Source organism: Corvus brachyrhynchos, unplaced genomic scaffold (genome assembly GCF_000691975.1).
Source record: "Corvus brachyrhynchos isolate BGI_N302 unplaced genomic scaffold, ASM69197v1 scaffold302, whole genome shotgun sequence".
NCBI lineage: Eukaryota > Metazoa > Chordata > Aves > Passeriformes > Corvidae > Corvus > Corvus brachyrhynchos.
Window position 1 is genome coordinate 730,650 of NW_008237244.1, and position 25,671 is coordinate 756,320.

General features: G+C 39.2%; 1 protein-coding gene across 2 annotated transcripts in view; it reads left to right on the top strand.

Moving 5' to 3' along the window:
* The window catches only part of DPYS (dihydropyrimidinase), a 39,327-nt gene extending 15,739 nt beyond the window's left edge, over positions 1-23,588 (top strand). For both annotated transcript variants that reach the window (XM_017730301.1, XM_008630716.2), the window contains 6 exons: positions 5,456-5,612; positions 6,598-6,739; positions 8,605-8,747; positions 18,032-18,239; positions 19,702-19,806; positions 23,353-23,588. In XM_017730301.1, coding sequence (XP_017585790.1) covers positions 5,456-5,612; positions 6,598-6,739; positions 8,605-8,747; positions 18,032-18,239; positions 19,702-19,776 — 725 coding nt within the window. In that variant the 3' untranslated portion in view covers positions 19,777-19,806; positions 23,353-23,588. The remainder of the gene's footprint in view (positions 1-5,455; positions 5,613-6,597; positions 6,740-8,604; positions 8,748-18,031; positions 18,240-19,701; positions 19,807-23,352) is intronic.
* The last annotated feature ends 2,083 nt before the right edge of the window (positions 23,589-25,671 follow it).

The following is a 25,671-nucleotide window of genomic DNA, read 5'->3' on the forward strand; positions in this document are numbered from 1 at the left end:
CCATCAGTGCACGTTTGTTTGTACACTTCACAGGCGTCATGTGAACATTACCTACAAGAAGCTGTAACAACAGTTGAAATACCCAGATTAAAGATGAAACACCGGCTGTGAACATAAAAGACCTAAAACAGTGTTTTATAATACACTGTTCCAGTAAAGAATTTTATGCTGACAGTAAATATTATAAAACATTGGTTAGGCGTGTTTTGTAAGAACAGTCTGCAGTGCCAGTTTGATTACTGAGGATAAATGTATGCTTTTCCAGTATGTGCAAAGAAAGAATTGGGACAATTTATGTACATTGTGGTGCAAATTGTATTTTATATCTTCCTGGGCTGATGCAGTCAGATTCATCAGTGTTTGCCTTTGTGCACAGCAACATATATCTTCATACTTTATATCTAGCTGCATAAAAATGTACTGTTTAGAAAATAGAAATCTAAAATTGATTAAGAAATTTCAAAAGATAACTAGAGTACCACAAATGTAGTTACAAGAATTGTAGTTTTTAATGAGACTGATCTGTATAAATTTTGGTAATTGGAAATTTGTCATTGTTGGTTTCGGTAGATGTTATTTTCCATTTTTCAGTTGAGTGGTAATAGAAAGCAAGGAGTTCCAGGCAAAAAAAAAATTCTCAAAGTATTGTATGAATGACATAAATGGAACTCAAATATTTCAATGAAAGACATTCAACTTGGACAGGTTAAAAACCACTCTAATATGAAAGTTGTGTAAACTCTTAAATATTGGGAGCCTCTCAAGCATTTGAAATATTCACTCTAATACAGTTTATTCATCTTTTCAAGATAATTTCTCCATGTCTTGATGCTAGCTTCCTGCTATTCACAATTGTGAAATTTTTTATGTTCCTTTCCAAGCACTTAGCAAGAAATAAAAATTGTGTGCATATTCATCCCTGCCCATGTCAGAGAAAGACTGATATCCCTTCCAATTCCATCACTGACCTCAGAAGGGGAAAAACTGATCTTCAGTGAGTGAAATCTATTTTCTGGTTGAGAGTGTGATACCAGAACTGAAGCACTGCTTCTCAAATTCTATGGGATGGTGATTTTCCTAGTCAAAAATGTAAGTCAGAGCCCAATTCTTCCTTGTCCCTCATTTAGCTATACAAGATGAGAGCTAATACTGGAGGCTAAAGGCCTGATATAACTTGCTCAAGACAGTAGGCATAATTCTGTTGTCTTCAATGAGCTATGGCTCAGACCTTAAAGGTTAAAATCAGTCATACACACTGTAAAGGAATAGCAGTTCTTATTCTAGATTAAGCAAACTTTAAGAGAATCAGATGAGAGAAAGTCTTTCCTTCTCTCTTCCATGCCAGAGCTCTGACCTACAGCAACACCATTCAAAGAAGGAAACCTCCAGATTATAGCAGCATGTTTTTTTCATGTACATCAGTAATAGCTACTGAATATTCAACAGGGAATCCAAAATTCCACATTGTCACCATGTTGGAGAGGGACAGGCTAACTCCTGCCCTCATCCTGTTCTTTTTGGAGGGTCCTACCAGCCTGTTTGCCAAAAGCAATGTTTTTTCAGTTCTCCACTGAGAGGGTCAAAGAATCTTTGTGAGAACTGTCTTTTCTCAGTGGGCTGTTTCTTCATCCCTGTGTAAAACATGACCTTGAATCTTGAGAGAATAGGTAGAGGAACTGTATTCTTCTACAGAAGGAAAGTCTGATACATTTGTGTGCATGAAACTCTCATTCCTTTAAGTGGGAAGACAGAAGGGATTCTCTTCCTGCTATTGTGTAAAATCTTCCCTCCAGTGAGACTACAAGGCTGTAAAGCTCTGGTGTCAGGCAGTGCAGCTCCTTCTCCCTATTAGGATTACCTGATGTGAGCTTACTGGGGAAAATTAATGTGGCCTTGTCACCCATTCCTGCCACCAGAAATACTTGTGGAGAGAGCAAGGCTAATATAATGTGATTTAGGGGTAGATGATTTATACTGTTTCCCCCTAAAAAATTCTTTCAATTTAAGTGTGCTAAAGCTGGAGACCATAGAATCATAAATGGTTTGGGTTGGAAGGGACCTTAAAGATCATCCAGTGTGATGATTAAAGATTATGTCCCTTTCCTCAGTTAATGTGCTGCTACAGCCAGGAAAATGGGACTTTCTAGTGGAGACCTGGAGAGCAAAATCTTACTGAAAAAGTCAATTTTTAAAAATGCTTCTTCTTTTTTAAAAAAAAGTGCATACAAAAACATGTACTTGGCCAGATTCTAAGAAGCTTACTTAGACTTACAGGGTTGGTTCCTACCATCAGTCACAGGTTATGTCTCCTCTTAGTGAGAGGAAAGACCTGTCCATTGCTGAGGGTATACAAACTCTCAAGCTGATTCTGAGCACAGGAGTGCAACTAAAAATGTCAACTTTTTAGCTGTCTCATGCAGGACAGCTCAGGTCTGGACTGTGTATAGCCTAATGGATGCAATGCTACCCCTGATTCAGTAAACCCTGCCTTGCACTTCTGCTCCTTTCAGAGCATAGCTTGTGAGTATCTTTGCCCCATATGACTTTATCTTAAGTGCTTCTAAACTTCTACTAGAATAAGAACATATGGACCAGTTTTTCAAGCCTGTAAACGTTAGTTGGTGTTTACCAGTGTTGTAACTCTTTTTGAGTTCTGGTAGCTGGTAAAAAAAATTGCAATTGAATGCTCTTTTTTTTAAATAAAGTAATCTATTAAAAATAGCTCTTGCTAGCCAGTTTGGGCATCTGATAAAAAGTCACCAAATACACAGCTATTTACCAGCTGCTCAGAGGTGTCAGGAAGACCAAACAACAGAATACTTGCTGGTTCCTTTTTTTTATTGAATTCTGGAAAAGTTAACAATTTGAAAGACATGATTTATCACTGCATTACTTCACTTTTATGCCTATAGGCAGAAGCCAATCAAGCTAGAAGAAACTTAATGCAGAATTTCCTTGTTGCCAGTCAAGCTAAAAGAGCCTCAGTGCAGAATTTCCTTTTTACTGAGATTAAAGCAGAATCTTGATATTATTGTATCCTTCAGTCTGGCTAGTCATGGCCCAAATGAAATGTAAGAAATTGCACATTCAGCAGAACTGTCCAGAGGTAGTCTGTTGAAACTGCAGTGTTCAGACTCAAAATCACTTGACAGAACAGCTTCTACTCCTCCCCACTCATGGGAACAAAGGGAGATAGTAATCTGAAACTCTGACTGCAGAAACACTGTCATCAGCTACAGTACATGAGTTAGAATCAGTTCAGCATATCCAACTGGGAGCTTGGAAACTTCTTTTCATTTTCATGTTGTGAAGCTGAGATGAGAAAACTATTTTCTTGTTATTCTCTAAATTATTTATTAAGCTAAAAATTCAGTCTTGTCCTGATAATAATTTGTAGCTATGTCTTAATTATTCATAGTTCAGGTTTACTTTGGATGAAAGCTTCTTTAGCTTGTTTACATGCAGTAGGAGAGACACAAACCACACTTCCCTCTCCCACCCCTTTCTGGTGAGTTTGATCATGGAAAATCTGTCAAAAGACTGATAGGTAAATATGACAGATTGGTTATATACACCAGACCTTCTCTACATACATCAAGATTGGTGGCAGCCTACCCTCAAATACAGTGTTTGGGGTTGCCCAGGGAAGACCAAGAGCTCCTGCAGGAGTCAGGGAAGACCCTGAACTAAGGTGAATTAGGTTTCATCCAGCTGTCCTGGTTTCATCCATCTCTCTTCTTAGGTTTCATCATTCAGCTCTGAATTAAGAAAACCCATATCTGCTCAAATCTCCTCATCAGTGAGTGGTCATATCACTTCCATGCATGGCCTCATAGTCAGTGCTTTTAAGTTCTGAAAACTAGGTGCAAAAACCAGTAAATAACTACCAAAGTCATGTTTTCAAGTCTAAAAAATGGTGCTCTCCCTCTGAGCGCAAGTATTAATCTATAACATACGTAGATAAGTGGGAGTGAGATCTTAGAATGCTCCAAGACGAGGCATCAGTCTGAGACAAGCACATTCAGCATGTCAGAGCATGCTGAGGTGGTCGTAGGAAATCAGTAATGCTAGCAGGGAGTCTTTAGGCTGAGGACGAAGTTGTACTAATATTCCAAGTACTCGGAATAAATACACAATACAGACCTTGATTACCATGTAGAAATAATATTGTGTGAGGCCTTTTTGCAAATCTAGCACCAAAAATTTCAGGAATGGCACTAGTGCAATGGGAAATGTATTTTGAAAATAATTGAGCTCCTCAGTACCTATCTATGCTAGTGCAGGAGTTACAATCCAGCAGCTCACAGAAGTAGCAGTCTAATGTACAGAGAGAAATCTGCAACGGTTTGCTTTGTTGTTTTCCAGCAGGTAGTATGACTGTATGACTTACACACAGAAAGACAGAGAAAGGTCACAGTCTTGTATCACCAAGCAATTACCAGCTGTGGCCTTGCTGGGGCAATGCAGTGATAGTTCTAATAAAAATTATGCCTGGAGTGAAATCAGCATCCATAGCAAAATACCCACTGCCTGTAGGGATCAGGGGAGGGAGAAGGCTCTTGCTGGGACCCAGCAGAGACTTCCTTTAACCCGCACCAAGCAGCCTCTGAGTGGGTATGGGAGGTCCCAGCTCATTCTGGTTCTTTAGTGACCACTGCAGTTGGAGGCATCAGCACCTGCCAGCTGCAGAACTGCAGAGTGTCTGGACCACTCGCTCAGGGAGTCAAACATTTTGTTCTGGTGAGTTTCAAACCCACGTTTCCCAGGAGGAAAAAGTAGTTAAAATATGTTAGCTCTGTTTAAAGGCTAGCATTTAGTCTGGGCTGGTGTCCTCTTCTGAGGAAAACAGGATCCTGTGCAGCAAAGAATAAAAGATTAAAAATCAGGAGATAACTTTTAAAATTGAATTATTTATAGTTTTTGATTTGGGAAATGTTTCTATACTTCTTAGTTTATGTCTCCTGCCATATTGTTCTTCCTGGCACAATTATAGCCTGACAATTAAAAGTAGCACCTTGCAAAGTCTGTATGCTGTATATATTAACTTACACTGTTATGCAGTCAGTAATTTCAGAGCACTGAAAAGGTGCTACCAAGTATATGAATCTTAAACATAATTAATTCAACTGAGGACTGCATTCCTTTTGAAATCTCAATCACATTCCTAGTAAACAATGTGTAAAACCCATTATAGTAAATCTGTTAACAATTTAATTAAAAAACTTGCCCAAGCAATGTTCTTAAGCGGAAATATATTGGGAAATCACTAGCAGAATATTCAGAACAAAGATGCTGTGTTATAGCTTAGTTTATTATGTCCTTCCATATGTTGGTGTTTAATTTGAAACACTCATTAAAAGTTAAATTCATTGCCACCAAAAATATCCTCAACAGAGAAAATACAAGTTACACATTTTTATGTTTGATGATGATACCTTTGCTTTACATTTTTCAGGAAAGGTGGTTTATGGGGAACCTATTGCTGCAAGTCTTGGCACCGATGGCACCAACTACTGGAATAAAGACTGGGCTCATGCTGCAGCATATGTGATGGGACCCCCACTGAGACCAGATCCATCTACTCCTGGTTTCCTCATGAACTTACTGGCCAAGTAAGCAGATGAACAAACAGTAGCAGCTGATATCCAAATGCATAGCAAATTTTGTCAGGAGTACATAACAGCAGGCTGACGCTCTGGAGATTTTCTAAGTACAGAATGTTACATTATCAGAAAGGAGAAACCGAAATAACAGATGAAAAATATTTCTGTTTTCATATTTTATTTCTCTGAACCCTTATGGCCTTCTGTCCACACTTGATTTTATTCAATATGTCTTGCCTTGCTCATACCGCAGGAAAAATTGTAACATGACCAGGAAGAGAGTAAGGCTGTAAGTCAGTGAGAAATGTGTAAAATGTGAGGTCATAGCTAGATTTTCTGGGGTTTGTTGTCAGCTGCCTTTTTCACTTGAAATTCAAATGTTGCATGAAAAATTAAGTCTGCTAACTTCTGAAGGTACATGTAAGTTGTCCACTTCATAATGTCTACTTCAGAACAAAGTGGAAAAAGAAGTATCTTTCAGATACCTGCAGTTTACATTACAAGATGTGTGGTTTGCTGGTATTTTATGACCAATAAATGTTAACTCCACAAAAGGGTTGAATTTGACCAAAGAGCCTGTACAGGTATGCCTAAACACTGGCTAACTGTTGTGCAGAGCCGTGGTAATTTCAGAGTTCATATGGAGTGACACAGACTAAAACTGCCTGAAGTGAGGATGAAACCAAGCTGCTTGCTCTGGGCAAAGAAGACAGTCCTCCATTTGTGGGACACCTTTGATATATCCAGAGCAAAAGTGTCAGTGTTGGGGCTTTTTTCTTCTTAGGGGTTTCTGAAGAGGGAACTGCTTCATAGGGCAACTGGCTGTTACTGTGGAGCCAGTCTTGGAGGATGGAACTGAAGGTAGGCTGGCAGGGCATATCAGTTTTTATCTTGAAGGATGGATGACTTGGTCTATGCAGCCTTACAACAGGTTTTCCTATGTGGTGCTGTCTGGTACATACTCTGACTCATAATGAACTTTGTTTCTCTGCAGTGGTGACCTATCTGTGACAGGGACTGACAATTGCACCTTTGACATATGCCAGAAAGCTCTGGGCAAAGACGACTTCACAAAAATCCCTAATGGAGTGAATGGTGTGGAAGACAGGATGTCAGTCATATGGGAAAAAGGCGTTGTAAGTATATCAAAATGTCCAAACATAGAGGTAATTGATTTCTCCAATAAAACATAATCTCTCAGCAGTTATTAACTCTTCAGTTTCATCAAGTGTGTTTATCATAGGATAACTTATTCAATTGAAAACCCTACCAGTCCTTATTAGCTCTCACTTTATGGTCCTGGAAGATGGAAGAAGATTCTTGGTGCTTAAAATATTTCCCTAAAGAATCATTTTTATTGTTAAGCAGTAAGGAATTGCTATTGTTTCAGTGGTACTGCAAGTACATTTCCTTGAAGCATATTTTTCAATTCATGAAATGAAAGTAAAAGGGAAGAGGTGCCTACAGTTTCAACTCTATCAGCTGTGTATTTTTTCCTCTCTGATCTCTCTCAAACTTAGCCATTGGAGGTGTTTCTGCACTGGTGTGCCTGTCAACTTCTAATTTATGTTTTAAGATATGCTTCTCTAATGTGTCACTTAGCCATGTGATAACATGAAATGGGCACCTTCACATCCCACTGACTTCAGATTCTCACTATCAACACAAGAATGGTTAGTGCTTCTCAGATAATGCCTGATGAGGGGGAAGGTAAGGAAATCTCTTGAGGAATTTGCTGCATACTGGGTGTTATGATCGCTCTGGCTTGTGCAAAACTGTTATGTTCTGGAAGATCTACTTCTATTTAATATTAAGTTTTCTTGCAATAGTGAAGTCATGCTGATAATGCACTGTGAAGCATATTCATTTGTCACAGTATAATTACCTACTCACACACTTGGTAAGAATGTGGTTCATGATGTCTCGTTTATCTGTATCTGGGATTCAGCTCCAGTCGGTATGCACAAAACACACGCACTTGAGCCTATACTCACCTGTGGCATAGCTCTAGTGAGATTTTTTTATGGTGTAAACTGAAATCTAGCTTGTGGTTTGTATGAAACTGAGACATGAATGTGCTCATCAGTGCTGCTTTTGAACAGTGCATCCTGTTGGGCAAGACAATTTTTAAAAAGTTCAATTGATAATATCCTCCCTTTTTTCACTTGTAAAATATTACATAGCTCTGTGAGTTTGTCTGAACAGCTTCCCTCCCTTCCCACATGCCATTACTTAGAAGAGCAGTGTTCACCATTTTCATTATACTTTTCTTCTCAGATGACTGCTCACAGACCTCCATAAACATGTTTTTATGACATTCTGATTCCTAGACTGACCTATGCACAATATTACAGCCAGTGTAGCTGGCTTTCCAAACAAACAACAGTCATGGAAGCTGGATTAAATTACACAGCAGTGTACAGTCACAAGACACAAGTATATCCATTGTTATTTGCAATTTTGCTGAAGTGTCACATCAGCAAATCTGTTTTTTATACTACTTGATTTCAACATTTACTGAGCACTACTCTGTGTTATTGCTAAAGAAATTTGCAAATCAGTTTTCCTATACTACACATTGTGCCTTGCCTTGCTGTTACCACCTTTGAGACTCTCCTTAATACTGTCTCACCACTTTCCAAAACCTAGATACTTGAGAGATGTTATGTTTCCTGAGGAAATCGCTGAGCAGGACTGCAGATTTAAAGCCATCTAATACAGTTGATTTCATTTGACTGGATCCACAGGGTGTTTGGTTTAAAGTTGTCCTTTTTTTTCTCTTTGCTGTGGGATAAAGTAAGATAAAGTTACTGTATTTAGTGAAAGTACATTGATTATGGGCATCTGAGACAAGTAGTTATTTTTACTTCTAAACTCTTCAGTATGACATTTAAAAAAATTGATGTGATGTCACTCACCCTAGCTTTTTCAACAAGAAGAGCATTGTTTTCATTCCTTGTTTAAAAAAGTAATGAGTTTTCTTTTGCATACTCTTTTGCAGCACAGTGGAAAAATGGATGAAAACAGATTTGTAGCTGTTACCAGCACAAATGCAGCAAAGATCTTTAACCTTTACCCAAAGAAGGGGAGAATTGCTGTGGGCTCTGATGCTGACATTGTCATTTGGGATCCTAAAGCTACAAGGTATGTACAGGAAATTATTTCTTGCTCCACCCCCGCCCCACCATCCCCCATCCAGCCTTTCTGCAGGAAAAAAAAAGCATCACAAAGCCTTTGTACAACAATCAGCCTTTGGGTGAGATTATGGTGGTTTCAAATAGCACCTCGCATGAATTAATTACAGGATTTTGTCTCGCACAATAGTGTATGTAAGGAGAGCTCTTTGATCTCTAGATGGATTCAACAACATTCTCTCTGATTGCTGACCAAGTGCAAAAATTAAAAATCTGTACATTATGCAGCCAGGGCTTGGTATCCTAAGAGTAAAACTAACCCCTTTGGGATGTCAGAGCAACTCTTTTTAGTGCTGGAGTATGTTTGAATTCCTCCCACTGCAAAGGGCAGGAGAAGAGCCTGCTGCAGTGTGACCCATTACAAACTTGTGGTTTGAACTTACAGTTGCTTAAAAACTGTTCAAAGATGGCTTGAACTTACTTTTGAAGCTCAATCTGTTCATGCTTATGCTTTTATTTAAGGAGTTTTCTGATTGTGTGCACAGTAATTCTGCTAGAATAAAGCTTGTTGCACCAACAGACACACAAACAGTGTCCTGGTGTCTCACCCTGCATGACTTGATACCATGGTACATTTTTGCTAGAAGGGACAGGAAGTGTCTTTCTAGGAGCCTCAACTCACCCAGCATGCTGTGCACTACAGCTGATTCCTGTCCTCAGGTATATTCACACCATCAGCCAACCCCATAGTCAGGACTCTATAAATATTTCAGGAATTACATCTTGAGTCTTGCTCTGTCTCTTGAGCCCATCCTGGTCTTGTTTAAACTGCCTGGAAACGGTCTGGCAGCTGTCTGTCACAGAGCCAGATCAGCTGGGGAGTTGTCTCTTAGTTGAGATGCCACTGAACTCTGTGAGTGCATCTCCACTGTTCCAGTGCTGGGCAGGGTAACTTAAGTCTGCAGGAGATTTAAGAACCGAGTCTTACCTCTGGCCACCTGTGCACACAGCAGCAGCAGCAGGTCAGGAAGTGTTCTGGGGTGGTTTTCTTCATGGGCTCAGCTCTAGTGAGCAGTGTGACCATACAACTGTGCTTTCAGCCTTTGATTTTTGAAAAGAAAAAAGCTGAACACTCTGTTCATGGTGTAGGAAAGTTCTGAAACGTAACTGGACATGTCTGATTTTGGCAGACAAATAGGTAACATGCTCCCCCCCCCCACCTCACCTGCCCAATCCTAGATTTACCTTACACAAGCAAAAGTCTTTTGACCAATCTTCTGGTGTTTTTAATTTTTGGTAATGTAATTCTCACTCATTTCAGTATATTAATGCATACCAAAAGCATGTGAAAGTGTGAAGAAAAGTCTTCTGTGTCTTAAGCTACAATATTTGAAGATATGGAGGTTGCTATTCAGAAGTCCCACAAAAAAACTGGCAGCACCAGCAAAAGAAGTTTCAGGAGTGTCAAAAACCCAAATAAATATAGAGGCCTGCCCAGTGCTGGGTCAGGGAGATTTTCGTGTGCATTATGCCTTCTGGCAGGTTGAGCAAGCATATTTTGAGATACCAGCACTGAGCTATTTCAGGACAGTGAAGTTATGAACTCTGATTAAAAAAGCCCTGAAGGATTGTTTTCTGAACTCTCTTCTGCTCTGCCAGGGGACAAATGAATCTAGAAGGATAGCAGAGTTCTGACAATGTTCTCAAGGTGTTTCATCAGCTCCTGTAATTATTTATCTTTTTTGCCTCTCAGACATTCCTTCTGCTTCTTCACTCTCTCCTGAGTGCTCTAATTGCCTTTTCACCCACTGCAGCTGTGAAGGTGCACTTTTTCTTTAAGTATTTTTTAAACATTTAAACTGTATTTTCTTACTGAGCATGCTTATTTTAAGTTCAGCCAATATTTTTCTTTCTGATCTGGTACTGTTCCCATTGTTTATCAGTTTGGCTTTGCTGGGAATAGTCTCTCTGCAGGTACAGTTGTGTGAACTATATGAGTAAGTATAAATAAATCACGCTGGAACTTGTCTATTAATTTCACTACAAATCCTGAAGAGGGCATAAACAGCCCAGAAGAAAAAAGGAATCTAGCTAATGGATTTCAGCCATTTAAGATATTGCACAAGGTGCAGCCTTGTGTGCTTTGTTGATTCTGGGAAGTGATTTTCAATTTCACAATAGGCTTGTTCCTCTTTCTTGCCAAGTTCTTCCTCTTTTGTGCATGACTTTTTTTCTTGTTTGCAACTCTAAGTCTTGTAAGGGGAAAATGCAATTTTTCACTTCTGGTTTGAGGTTGTTTTGCTGTAGTCTTGAAATACTGACTGATACCAGCCTAAAGAGTTAGCCAATTGCTGGAATATTGCTGTGAGGAATTGGTATTATCACAATCTGTCAGAGATAGTCTATACGGAAGATTCTAGAGTCATTCAGAAAGGTAGTGCAGCTCTTCAATACAAAAAACTTTTATCCCTACAAAATCAGCTGCATTTCCATGTCCATGTCATTGCACAGTAGCAACATGTTGGGTGCTATCTGAGCATTCAGGATTGTTTCTTTCCAGGTTACAAAACCCTCATGAATTCAGTGTGACAGCTCTGCAAGCTGGAAGCAATTGCAATTCAAGGTTCTGCTTCCAGCACTCTGCTGCTCTAGCTGAGGCTTTCCTTTCAAGGGTCAGCTTCACTGACTGGCCTATTTCTGTAGCATTTTCTGGTAATTTCTGCAGAAAATACTGTATCAACAATTATCAGATTTTCTAGTGTATTTAAAAGCATCTGAATACTGGTTTTTGCAGAGCTGCATGACAGCAAGCATTATTGGGAAGAAACATTAAATGTATAAATAGGTTAGAAACTGCATTACGAAAGATGTGTTGTGAGTCCTGCCAAAGTGGATCTTTTTGTTAGCTTCCTCATACTTATTCTGTTCATTAAAGACCACATAAATATGAAAGGGATCTGTTAGTTTATTGCAAGCCATGTGCTACCAAATGTCATATTGCAGACCTCAACACCCTCAGCATCCCAAGTACAGTCTGTGCAAACAGGATTGTTCTGTGAAAGTTCCTTGGGAAAATGCATGTAGGCAGCAAATGTGTACTCACTGTACCATCTTATTTTAATCTGTGTTTTGATCAAGACTGTTCACTGACTTCTTTCAGCTGCACACAAATAATAAAAAAGCCCAAATTCTGTGGAACAAAAGCAACTGTAAAGACTTTTTCAGAAGGAGAGAGCAAAGTAAGGGAGAGGGAATTTCACCTGTCAGCAAGTCAGTGTCCTCTATAGCTGATGCCTTTAGCTATTTGAAAGCAAGGAGGAGTATAAAATCTCTAGGGTTTGTTTCAGCAAGGAATCTAAATACTGCAGTACCCAGTTCAGGCAGTGAAAAGAGCTGAGCATCCCTTGTAAAGGAGGGGCAGAAGGTCCTAAAGAGCTCCAGCTCCCAGCAGATATTAGGGCTCAGTTAATGCAATGTAGCCTGTTGAAGCCTTGCAAGTATACTCTGGATCAAGTCCCAAAGGCAAGATCAAACACCCATAAGGATAAAAAACCTGTCTCAAATAGAGTTCAACTTTCTAAGTCCAGACACTTCATTATAACAACATGCACATTGGGAAGCCTCACTCCCCAGGGTTTTTCCCTCATTCAATATAGCTGAAAAGTTAGATACTTCTGATTGCAAAGGCAGAGCTGGCTGTGCAGGTAGCACCATCCTCTCTGGGCTTTGCTGGAGTGGCCCTCTTTGGCAGGCCCAGCGTGTGCCCCATGTGTGCTGGTGGAGCTGGGCTCAAGCTCTGAGCAGGACAGTGGTGGCTGCAGCCCCGGTGTTCAGCTGCTGGACTGGGGTCCCTGACCAGCAGGGATGGGGGAAGCCTGAGGTGAGGATGGCAGGGAGGAAAACAACAGGTTATCTACCTGCCTGACATGACAGAGGAAGATGTGTTTTCTAGTTTGTTTCCAGTATTTTTGCATTTTAAGGGAAATAGTGACTGGATGTGAATCAGCAAGAAGTCAGAGTTCTCCTGTCTGCTGGCATATGTTCCCTCAATGCCTTTGCTTGCATGTAGATATGTTCATGGCTAAATCTTCTGCATTTGTTAGAACCAAAATCTGCAGCCTATGTCTGTCTTATTTGTAGTCAAGTCTTCAGCCTCAGAGGCTGAAGTGGGGATGTTACAACGTTTAAGCACTCTGCCAAGTAACTGCCTGTAATTTTTAGTAACAAAAGAGAGGAAGAAACCAAGATGTTAGCAGAAGATTAGAATAAATAATGCTGCAACTGTCTTACTCTTTTGATGAATGAGCATGATTTTGAATACTGAGTATATGGATAACTGCATCTAGTCACAATGAGACAAAATGAAATAATGTGCTGTACAAATATCTATGCATAGGACAAGTATGTTCTGACATTTTCAATAGCCCCATGTTCTTTTGCACAAGTGAAAGCATGTGCATGCATGAATGTACACTAATTCACCAGAATCCTGCCAAAGACCTCTTATCTCAAATTAAGAAAATGGGGAGAAAGAAGCAATAGGCACAAATTAAAATATAGGAAATTTCATTTCCATAGGAAGTAATTTTTTTTTTTTCTGTGATGGTGATCAAGGTTGCCCACAGAGCTTGTGAATCTCCCTCTTTGGAGGCACTTATAACCCAATTTAACATGGCCCTGAGAAACCTACTTTGGCTAACCCTGATCAGAACAGAGGGCTTGGAATAGATGATCTCCAGAGATGCTTTCCAACCTCAGTGACACTCTGGTTTTGTGAACTGTAACAAGATAAGCCTCTCTGAGAGTGCATGATGTACGTTTCCCTAGTAACTTGCTGTTTCCAGAATGTCACTTGGTCTCTTTAGAGAAGTGAAATTCAGAAATGTTACAAAAAAAAATTAAATCTTTCTTTATTTTCTCCTTACATCATTTTTAATTTTTCCCTTGTAAACACTTCAAGATCTTTTCTAGTCATTGAATAGACTAATTTGTGTTTTCCTCTTTGTGTATGCTTTTCTGCAAGCTAATTTCTCATTACTGCTTCTCTCCTGCTCACAGTTTTTCACAAATGTTCACTTCCATCCTGGAACAGCTTGGAGCAATTGGTAGGACCAGACTGGATAGTATTGTTGACAAATTAGCTACTTACCATAATATAAAAATTATTTAGTTGTCATTATCTACCCCCCTTAAAATGATGAATTTTAGGAGATTTGATTGCATTAAATAAAGATCCCATTCCTTCAGATAAGTCACTTTGATCTGATGCTCCTGAACATTAACTTCCTGCCTCTTCTTGCATCTTCATGAATAGTTGCCTGTATATATTTGTATATGCAATTATTGCAATTCCTTAATATAAAGTAGGCCATGGGGTTTTTAATCCACATTATAGGCTTATACCTAGCATTTTCACACACGGATTGTTAGAATTTCTTATTTTTCCCCTTTTCTTTTTCCTGTTCTTTGCTTTTCTTTTTAAAACTCTTAATTATCATGATAAATGAGTGGCGACTCAGAAAACACAGAAAAGTGAAAAATTTATTTTCTCTAGATTTTAGAAAAGCAGGTTAACAATATGTGGAGTTCAAAAGCATCTGAAAGTGATGAGAAGAGGCAACTCACAAAGGCTGATACTGTCCTCAGCAAAGTGGCATTTCTCACCTACCCCCACCTCTGAAAAGCTCAGAGATACTGCGCTGTTAAGCACTGAGAGAAGTTGCTTACAGCTCAAATACTCACTCCTACACAAATTGATTTTCTTTGGCAGCTGTCAACAAAGCAGTTGTTTTCAAGGACAGACATTATTACTATTTTTTAAATTAAGTAGTTAATTGATTATATAACAGGCGTCCTCCCTTTACTGAGATGTTGAGCAGCTATTCTTGCCTAAGGGCTGTTGTCTACAGCATTCCTTCATATTCCTGTATCTGAAAGCTTTAAAGAAATCTGGGTATGTATCCATTTCCATTAAATGTAATTACATTCTTCATTTGCTTGCTTATGTAACCTTGAAAATTAAAGGGATAATACTCGTGGTCAAAGTTTTGGTTCTAGAGCTGATGTATCTTCATGTCCTATGCATTACGAAAGGTAGAAGATCACTCTAATTTTTAATGGGTTCCCTTCATCCATATTTCCCTCCGGCCCACCTGTAACTCACTATTTACTGTTTCAATCTCTGACTGAGGCATAGACATGTTTGTTGAGATGAAAACTGGTACCTCTAACTCCTTAACAAAGCTTTAGGTCATAACTTGACCTGTATAATCTTGACTTTCACCCTACGTGTTGCTGCATTATCTTATCTGCTGCTCCTTTCTAAGTTTCAAGCTGCAGTTTGTAGTTTATAAGTCCTTTATCACACAGAGCATAAATACTGTTCTACTAGTCACTGAATCTTCACACAGTTAGAGGAAATCTGTCAGTTTTTCTTGGACTAAATTACTCTTTGACTCCAAACTAGTTGGACAGAAATATGGTGTTGAAAAATGACAATTTCAGAAGCATGTCTTCCTCTTTGGTACCAGAGGAATGGCAGTGTTTATATTAATAGCTTTAGATTTCTTTGCAAGCCAGGTGTATCAAAAGAAGCTGAAGTGAACTGCATGGAAGCACTGATGTGAGTAGGAGCTATACAGGAGCAGGTGTCTTTACAGTATCCTCTTTATAGAGGAAAATGTTCTTTTACATTTTGAAGTAATTGTTCTGATCTCAGTCTCCATTTAAGAAAGGTTGTTTGAAACAAGAGCCACTGTAATTTATAAGCAGAATTTGTGAATTTTACAGATTTTATTTTAAAAATACAGTACAATTTTTTGAAACCTGGATTCAGAACCTGTTCTCATGATGAGTAATTCCTTATGTCAGGCATCACTTAGGATGCTGGAGACAGCTGCTAAGTTGTACTCAACTATGGTGACAGTCCTGGTTTCTTGGATTATTAGTAGGTTACAACTGTTTTTGCCGTTAGCTGAGAGCAAACATCAGAATTTTGCTAAGCTGCCTGCTACTGAAATTGGTGATACAGCTGTAAACAGTCTGTTGCATAAGATTGCTGAATTGTGATGTTGGGACCCAAACAGACCATCTAGTTCTGTTTTATTTGGTTGCTTGCTTGCTACCTGAAACTTTCACTGACGTTGACAATGTCAGAGGGTTAAATCACAGGCAAATTTTTGGTGATTTCCATCAGGGAAAATGCACTTCACCTTCAGAAAGGGCAGCATGATCTACAGCTTGTTTCAACGGAAGAGTTATAAATGAGTTCTACAGAGGTTTGTTGTTGAGACAAGCTCTGGAAATGAATTTTGTCGTATTGCAAGGTTTAGATGTACAAATGGATATTACTTTTAAATGTGCCAACTTCCATTCATTTTGTATCTTTAAATTAAGGACGTACTTTCCTCTGAGGCATGGTTACCTCTAGTGATCCTGTTCTAGCACATTTAAACAGCTCACATGTTGATGAAGGATCTTGTTTATTTTTCTGTGTTTCCTCAAATTACCTTCTCCATTTTTCTGTTCATGTCCTGGTACTGCTGTGCAAATCGATAGGATATATAATCAGAGAATGCTAAAGATAATTATATTACAGTTGTTCTTACTTACTGCTCTAGCAATTGAATGCATAAGGCTAATGCAATAAGCTAAAGGAGTATGCTCACAAACTCCATATAGGGCTATAACAACACCCATGGATAAATTAGTTTGATAGTATTCAATAGGACCAGTGAAAATCAGAGAGGTTTGACTTTTCCCAACGTGAATCTACCAGGTGATGCTGATATTGGCAAGCAGGCATGCATAAGTTTTCTGTCCAAGGTGTGCTGTATAAGGCAAAGTTTTTATTCCTATGGGCAGATTGGTCATAGACAGTATTTACATATATACAGCCTTTGAAATGTCAGTTACCACCAAGATTTAAATGTAGCCCTTAGAAGAACCAATTTCTCTTACTTCAACAGAATGATAAGAAAGGAAAACTAAGTATCTTTCCATGAATTCTTTTCTCCTCTGTATAAGTAATCATGTCAAATATTTAATATGATTAATTTTGAAAGTGACTGTATTTCAAGTAAGATACAGATTTTTTGTGGTTTTCTCATTTTGAGGGGGATACTGAATGAAGTTTTAGAAATTTTTTCTCCAAATTGATCAATATTTTAACCTATTAATATTTCATATTGCTTGTGACTTTGATAATTCCTTTGCAAAAAGATGTACTCTGGAAAAATATGAATGCATGTATATGAATTATAATATATGCATGATAGACTTTTCATTGCGTGAGCACCCATACTGGAAAAAGCCCAACTGGCAGCCAAAAGCATGAAGCTTCCTTCTTTTCAGAAATGATGAATGACAGTAAAAATATAAACATTCCAAATAATATATATAATCTGTAGATTGGATACAGGAAGTTAATAAAATAATTAGCTGAAACTCAAAATTCTTTTGACCAGCTGTAGTTACAGTACACAGTAAGTAGCTCAGTAGGGAAAATAAACAATAAAGGAAGTATACACAGCCTGCACTTCCAGATAGTAATGTCAGCTGTAGCATTGGCTCTGCCTTTAAATTATCCAGTTAGGGTTGGAGAAATGGAAATCATATAGAATGAGGTCTACATATACACAAAGCAATAATACCATCATTCAAGTGAGTACTGTTGAAGTCTGAAACTATAATTTACTTAATACCCTTGGAGGAAAGGTATGTAGCAGTGTGATGTCATTATCTTTTAGCAGCATTGAGATATTTAGGCCGTCAGTCATTGCATCAATCCAGCTCACACTAAGCATTACCAAAAATCATTACCATCTACTGACTTCCCAATGAAATGGTCTTTTTGTGAGACTCAATATTTGAAACATTGCAGCTGTGCTTTTCAAACGTGAAACTGCAAGTCATTCCAGTTAAAAGGTCAGAGCTTTTTCTGATCGAATTGTGCATAGATATTTGCTTGACAAGGCAAAATGAAATCATGTTATCCAAAGAAAATATTACGGCCTGGTTTTTTTCCCACTAATCTCTTTTGTAGTGGAAAATTTTGCATTTCAAGGCTGCTGAGTTCTGTCCTTTTGACTTCCCCTTCATTCTTTTGAAATGCAATTACTGTTCAATGAAATGTTATTGTGCTATCCTATTTTTACAGCTGCTCTATGATGTACTGTACAGTGTTGTAGTTAAATAACGTTGCTAAATTTTTTTCTTACATCAATTTATCAAAATTTTCTAATGAAGTAAAAGGCAAGGATCATAGTAATTTTGTGTGTTGTTTTGTAAACACAGGAAAATATCTGCAAAAACACATCACCAGGCAAATAACTTCAATATATTTGAAGGAATGGTCTGCCATGGAGTTCCAGTTGCGACAGTTTCAAGAGGCAAAGTGGTTTATGAAGGCGGAGTTTTCAATGTCACAGCAGGAGAAGGCAAATATGTCTCCCGTCCACCATTCCCTCCATATGTCTACAAACGAGTCAGGCAGCGGGAACAGGTTAATTAAACTAATAAATCTCTGAAACGCCTTGTACAACATGAGGATAACTAGCTCTTGGGAAGAGAAGTTTGGGGATTCAATGGTAATTTTCCGTACTAATCAAAATATGCCAAGGTGGGAGGAAAGGAAACGAAGGACTCAATTTTTATTGCTCCTTATCTTACAGAAAAATATTATAGACTAGTTCCTGCTCTTACAGTAGTCTGTACAGCTTGTGAACTAAGCCTCAGTACTTTTAAAAATAAACATGTCCTACTTTCAATAAAAATGGACAAAGTTTTTCTTCTGAGTAATCTAACTGCTACATTTCATCACTGATTTCACTGAAAATCAGAGAGCCTAAATATCATATGCAGGATGAAACCTTGCACCAAGGAAGAAATCAAAAATTTTCTAACTTTTTCATGGATGAAATATTTTGAGCTAAACCCTGCAGAGCATTGAACATTTTGCTGTCTTCCAGCAAGAATGTGTTAAAAGCTGAATATGTGCAAAGGGTACTGCTGGGCCAAGGAAGATAGCTCTGTTCAAGCTTTTGTTCTATTTTTTAAAGAAAAATATTTCAAATACATAAAGATTGAATTTTCAGTGTCTATTTACTGTGCAAGCATTCATGATGCTTTTGCATCCTTACTGTATTGTGAATAGGATTTTCAGAAGCACACTGAGTAAGTACACTTTAAAATCACCACCTGAATTAATGGGATTTGCTGCAGGATCTAAAAATTGAATCAGACTAGCATCCTTGTTTAATATGGCCCAGTGAAATGCCCCCAAGATAATTCTGTATATTTCCTTCTGCTGTTGTCTTGATGGACTGAGAAGGGCTTTGCTCCAAAGACCACAATTTCACAGGAGGTAGTGAGCTGCTTGCAAGTTCATACACATAATACAGTATCAAAACTACAATAAACTGAAATTTGTAAGATATTTGATAATTACACAATTCTGAAAGACTTCCATGAACATATCAGTTTTCATTTCCCTTCAAAGCTAGAGAGAATTTTCCCTTAACCCAAATATCAAATGCAGCATGTTTTCAAAAGTGATTTTTCAACCAGCTCGGCCTCCTGTAGCCAGCAGCTAGAATAGTGGGTGATAGATATCCAAACAAGGCAGAATTTGCTTCGTTTCATTGACATTTATTAACCTGATGTAATTAATCTGATGTATTAAAAACATCACTGGAAAATGTGAATACTCTAACAAATAGAAAAATCCATAATATGAGGTGGAACATGTCAAGTTGCTTCTTTAAAAAATGGATTTAGAATTGGTTTGTTACAGTGTTGAACATATTTAGCCACCCGACTCCTGATGAAAGCTGAAAATGGAACAGTTTAATCCCAGTGCATTACATAGAAAGATGGATTATCACAGGACTTCTATTTCAATAATGTCCAATTAGCAATTGCAAAGGAAGACAAAATAGTGAAATATTTTAAAAATTTTATTGCAGGTATCTCAACCTGTTCCTGTCAAGAGGGCACCATATACAGGCACGGTCTCAGGAACATCCGTCACGCAAAAATAACAGGCTCATTCCCCAGTTTTGGCTGTGCAGGTAACCATCTCCTTTGGTTAGTGAAAACTATTTAATGCTTCTCTGAAACTTCAAGAAAACAGAAGTGTAGCAGGTTGTCTATCTGGTGACAGGCTTGTCTGAAATAAGCCCTCTCAGAAGCTGAGTTGTCTTGGTATCTGTAAATTTGACGAAAAAGGTGTGGCAGCCCAGGTATGGAGAACCTAATTTTGATTGGAACCTCATTTAAAAAGTTCAGTTGAAAGAAACTGAGGGGTCTAACTGCTGAACTGAGACATGGGTATGAAGGCCCATCCAAAACCTGAGTTCGGTTAGCAACAGGAGAACAAAATGAAGGATGAATATTTGACTTCCAACTTTACAGAAAAAAAACCAAAATCACGAACAAAACCAGCTTGATGTGAAAAACTAAAATGTCAGTGTCTCTGTGTTACACGGTAGAACAGCCATTGAAAAGAGAATAGGTTTAGATTAGATATTAGGAAGAAATTCTTTACAGTAAAGCTGGTAAGGTGTAGGTGCTGGTGGGTTCGGTCTGGACCGGGCGTAGACGGACGGTCGGGAGATCTCTATAAGCAGATCTCGGAACACACGGTTTATTGCAAAGGGCGTGGGTATAGGGGCACTGCTTAAAGCTGCAGCTGGCAGCTCTGAGCAGGCCCAAGAGAGCAAGAGAGTAAGCGAGTGAGTAAGGAGAGAGAGAGCGAGAGGAGTGAGAGTGAAGAAGAAGTGATGAGAAAAGGATGGAATGGAATGGAATGGAATGGAATGGAATGGAATGGAATGGAATGGAATGGAATGGAATGGAATGGAATGGAATGGAATGGAATGGAATGGAATGGAATGGAATGGAATGGAATGGAATGGAATGGAATGGAATGGTGAAGTCCTGGTTACAATACAATAAATCATCTTCTGTACTGAATATTCTAATTGTCACTAACCAATCTAATACAAGATACAAATCCTATAGCATTTACATACAGCCTATAAGAGTTCTTATATTACCATAGAGTGTTACATCTTAACTTCTAAAAACTACTCTTTGGACCCCTTCTGCTGAGCTAGTAGGGTCTGCTCTGACCCTTGGACCTGCCTGAAAGAAGAGGGTATTGTTCAATCAAGAGGGGATTCCCTTCAGTGGCCATACCATTGTTTTCCAGTTGTTCAGTAACTAAGACTTGGTATTTCAAAAGTGGCTTTCATTTCGATGTCGCCTGTAGTTTTCATATTCCCAAAATCTTTTGTCAGGCAATCATATTTATAAGGCTTTCCTGTTTCATCTTCCCCAACAGTAAGGAACTGGAACAGGTTACCCAGAGAATTTGTGGATGCCCCATCCCTGGAAGCATTCAAGGCCAAGCTGGATGGATGGGGCTCTGAGCAGCCTGGTCTAATGGAAAGTGTCCCTGCCCATGGTAGAAAGGTTGGAACTAGATGATCTTTAAAGTTCCTTCCAACCCAAGCCATTCTGCGATTCCATGAATTGCTGCAGTCAGTGCCAGCAGTGTTTAATTAATATAAGCTCATCACTGCTAACAGAGGAGTAACACCCAGCATCTCCCCTTCCCTCCTCTCCGGTGTTCACAGTGTGTAACTTGGTTATTGACAATCTTTGTATATGCCCTGGTGCTTGGCAGATCTTTCTATGAGCTGATTTCCTTGCTAAGGCAGCAGAAATCAATTAGCCTTGTTTTCTCAGTCAGTTTTCTGTTAGCTTGGTGAGTTGAAGTGTCTCTTAGAAGGTCTTAAAATCAAGAATCAAGCACGGTTAGAAGGGAAAAGGGATTTTACCTCTCTATTTATTTAATGATCCTTAGGTGCACCACATCCAGGTGGAATGCGCCGAAATGCACGCCGCAATGCACCCCCACAATAGATTGAGTGACACTGTTGTGTTGCCCGAGGCAGCACAGCGTCCAGCTGCAGATGTCCTTGGTGTCAGCTGCAGCCTGCAGGGAAAGCTGGCTCATTCGCAAGGAGCGAGCCCCAAACAAAGGTGGTGTAAAAGGATCAGTGGAGGCAAAGGACAAAGCAGGGTCTTTGCATAGGTTCCTGCTGGTTTACTGCAGGTGGAGAGCCCAGGGACAAAGACCAGGGACAAAGACCAGGGATAAGAGAGAACACAGCCTTTTATATGGGGGTGAACAAAGGGAAACAACCAATTGGGATGGACTAAGGGGGAGGAGCCAACAGGGAAATATCCAATAGGGATAACCTAGGGGAGGGAATTACATGAGTAGACCAATGGGAGTGTCGAGGAAGGAAGAACTTTCCAGAACTAATACATAAGCAATTAAGGGAAATGCATAAACATGAGCTTATACATAAAACTGGATGGAGAACTCCTAAACCAGTAAACTTAAAACATGTAAACTAAGAACCACTAGGAGCATGGGAGCTCGCCATAACCAAGGGGTGAGGATTAGACCATGGTGGAGACCATGGAGGCCTGTCCACCAGTCTTCTGAATGCTCTGCTGCAGTGGCCACTGCCACATGCACCACAACAATTGAGTATAACATTATAGGTCTTACTAATTAGCATATCCATCAAAGATTCCCCAATGAGAGGCTTGAATGAGCCCCCCCTCCCCAAGGAACCTTCCCCTGGATGGTTCTATCTTAGTTTACAAAACGTGTTCTGGAGAGGACCTTGGTGTCTGGGGCATTCTGATCCCTAACTGTGAGGCTTCTAAGATGTTTAGTCTCCCAGCTTGATAAATAAGTCTAAGAATGTAGGCTAAAACCCACTAAGAATACAAAAGCTATATAAAGGTATATAAAAGGGGTATAAAAGAAAAGGCAAAAAAATCATCATGGCATCAGAAGAACATAGCGAAGATCACTGCAGTGCAGCATATGGATGGGGTGAGGCAGCTGGGGACAGGGACTAGTAACAGCCCCTCACTCTCTAACTGTTTAACAAGCAGAAGACCTGCTTCAGGAAAAGGTCAAAACTAGGTAAGTCCTTCAGCAAGCACAGTTAAGCCATGATGCTGCTGTGTGCCAGCTGCAGCTGAAATGATGTCTGCTACAGCAGGGGAGTTGATAAATATGGGTTGGGGGAACAGTGAGTGACAGGAAGCATGACAAAATCCAGGCTGAAGTTTTGGGTGCATATGTGTACCAACAATGAGATCAGCTGGTTTGAGAAATGATTTCCCAACAGATGAACAGAAAGCTCCAGTTTGCACCTCACTAAAATGAGTCTGTTCTTAGTGCTAATTAATATGGGATAGGAACAAACCTGCAATGGTTGGGGGGGTGAAATTAGCTTTTCCACATTTCATGGTATCATTCCTTTAAAGCTACCTTACAGTGAAACTCATCCAGGGCATCAGTAGCAGCAACAGAGTGCAGTATCCTATTTGTTTTTCTCTGCCATAAGGGAAAAGCTTTTCTAATAGAGAGCACTAAAGGCTAAAGCTTCAGTAGAGTGAGGGAGCAATAATCATTCTTTCTAGCTCCTAGCAGTCCTTCTCCATTATTACCTCTGAGTGAAAAATTGCAAAGAAGAGATTTTCTTTTGAAATATGATATCATATTGTCTTTTTCTTCTCTGTAGATAAAAGCAAATGAAAATGACCTTGCTGCCCCCACGAGCAGTGCCTTCTGGTTCCAGCAATCAATCCACAATCAACTTATCAAGAGCCAACATGAAACAACAGTAACCAATAAGCATTATATTTGTCTTCCTACATAAAATTGTCCTTGAAATTTTTCTTTGAAAAGATTTTTGCTATAATAATTGGAAAATTCCTTTTAGAAAATGGAGTAATAATAAAAAAATAACTACAATTATAATGTGGCAACAGCTCTGTACATTCTTAAAGTATGTAAGTTTTGGGATGGTATTTCTTAATGTTTATCTTCAAAAGGTATCAGCTAGCCAATAAAGTAAAAGCAATGAAAAATGGTGTTTAAGCACATTTTTTAAACTCCTGCTCTTTTGGGTCCCAAGAGATGAATCCTAATTGTCTAATTTTATATGTTAGGAAGACCTCTATTGTGCTTGGCAATGCAGAGAGTTCTGAGAGCAGATGCTGAATTTTATTTTTTAATTTTCCCTGTCTGGAAGGGGTCAGTACAGAAATATGCTGATTCAGCAGAGCACTCACTATTTTGGAGCTGCTGCCACATCTCCATGTCGCTGTCTTTAAAGAACTTTATGTATTTTGTCACTGCCAGCTGTACCACCAAGCATTTTTTGGTGGGTTCAAGTATTTCCTTCGTTGCACTCTAGGCAAACCTATGTGAACCATACTCATGAACTCACCTACAGTAATAGTTTGTGTTCTGGCTTTATGGAGAGACACACACCCATCACCTGAAGGCTTATGAAATGAGATCACCAGAGAAAAACATAATGCATTAATGTCAAAAAACATTTTTAACTGCAAGTGCGAAGTTTTTCTCAATGTAACTAATACTTTGTTTTTTGTAGGACAGGATTCCTAATTAGCAAAAAATCTTTTGCTCAATTATCTGATTTCCCTTTTCAGAGGTTGTTGTACTTTTAGAAGCATGATTCCGCTACCATGTCTAGACATATTTTGATTTGGAGAACTTGAATGTTGGTTAAAGTTGCACTTTCATATGTAATAGCTCTTCTTTTTAAGCAGCTGTCACTGGGAAAAATTTTAGAGAGTGGTTTAATCCCAGCTGGCAGCTAAGTACCACACAGACGCTCGCTCAATTTCCCCCCAGTTAGGTGGGGAAGAAAATCAGAAGAGTAAAAGTTAGAAAACTCTTAGGCTGGGATAAAGATATTTAATAGGTAGAGCAAAAGCCATGCACACAAGCAAAGCAAAACAAGGAATTCACTCCCCATCATCAGGCAGCTGTTCAGGCATCCCCAGGAAAGAACTCTGAACGTCCCTCCTGCTTCTTCCCCCAGTTTAACATGCTGAGCATGAGCACATGGTCCAGGGTATTCCTGGGGTCAGTTGAGGTCAGCTGTCTTGGGTGTGTCCCATCCCATCTGCTTGTGCACACCCAGCCCTCTTGCTGATGGGATGGGGTGAAAAGCAGAAAAGGCCTTGATGCTGTGTAAGCATTGCTCCTTGATAATGAAAACATCCTTAAATTATCAACACCATTTCCAGCACAGATCCAAAACATAACCCCACACTAGCCGCTGTGTAGAAAATTAACTCTACCTCAGCCAAAAGTAGCACAGAGAGAGATGAGGCCAACACAAAATCACCTGTACAGTGAGTTGACTGTCCTCTGTGCAGAAACAATGTAACCTGTACTTCTGTGCAACCCACAGGCCAAACAGGCCCAGAAAGTGCTGCATATTTTATGACATACCCATTAAACATATGATAATTACTAATATTTTTGACAGTGGAAAGCAGACTTGCAGTTCCTGCTATATTCACAGCCATACAGTGACGTATGAGCTTGTATGAAAAACAAACTCCTATTAGGTCAGTAGTTCTGGTGTCTCTAAAGAGCAAAGCAGGGTTTTCTTTGTAAGATGATGGAGGATAGTCATGGGTATGGTCGAGAAGATCTAGCACCACTTCCTGTTTCTCAGGTTTGTCTTTGAGGTGGCAGAACAGCAGAACCAACAATCCAGCACTATTACAATGACTATTACAATGACTATTACAAGGAAACGGAGTTCATTGTTCAGTACAGACTTCTGTACTGTCATGCTCTGCATCTCAGTTTGTTGCCCAGTCTCCCTGTACAATCAACAGAGAAAGAGATGCTTTTGCAACTTCATTTGTCTCTGCATCAAGATCTCACACAGGTCAGAAGAAACTGTCTGGAGCTGTTCTCCTTTGGGATGAGGTGGGCAGTTTTCTTGCAGTGCTGATTTGTCTCCATTGGCTACAAAGATTATGCAGTGTGTGTAACTATGGTGCTAATTTCT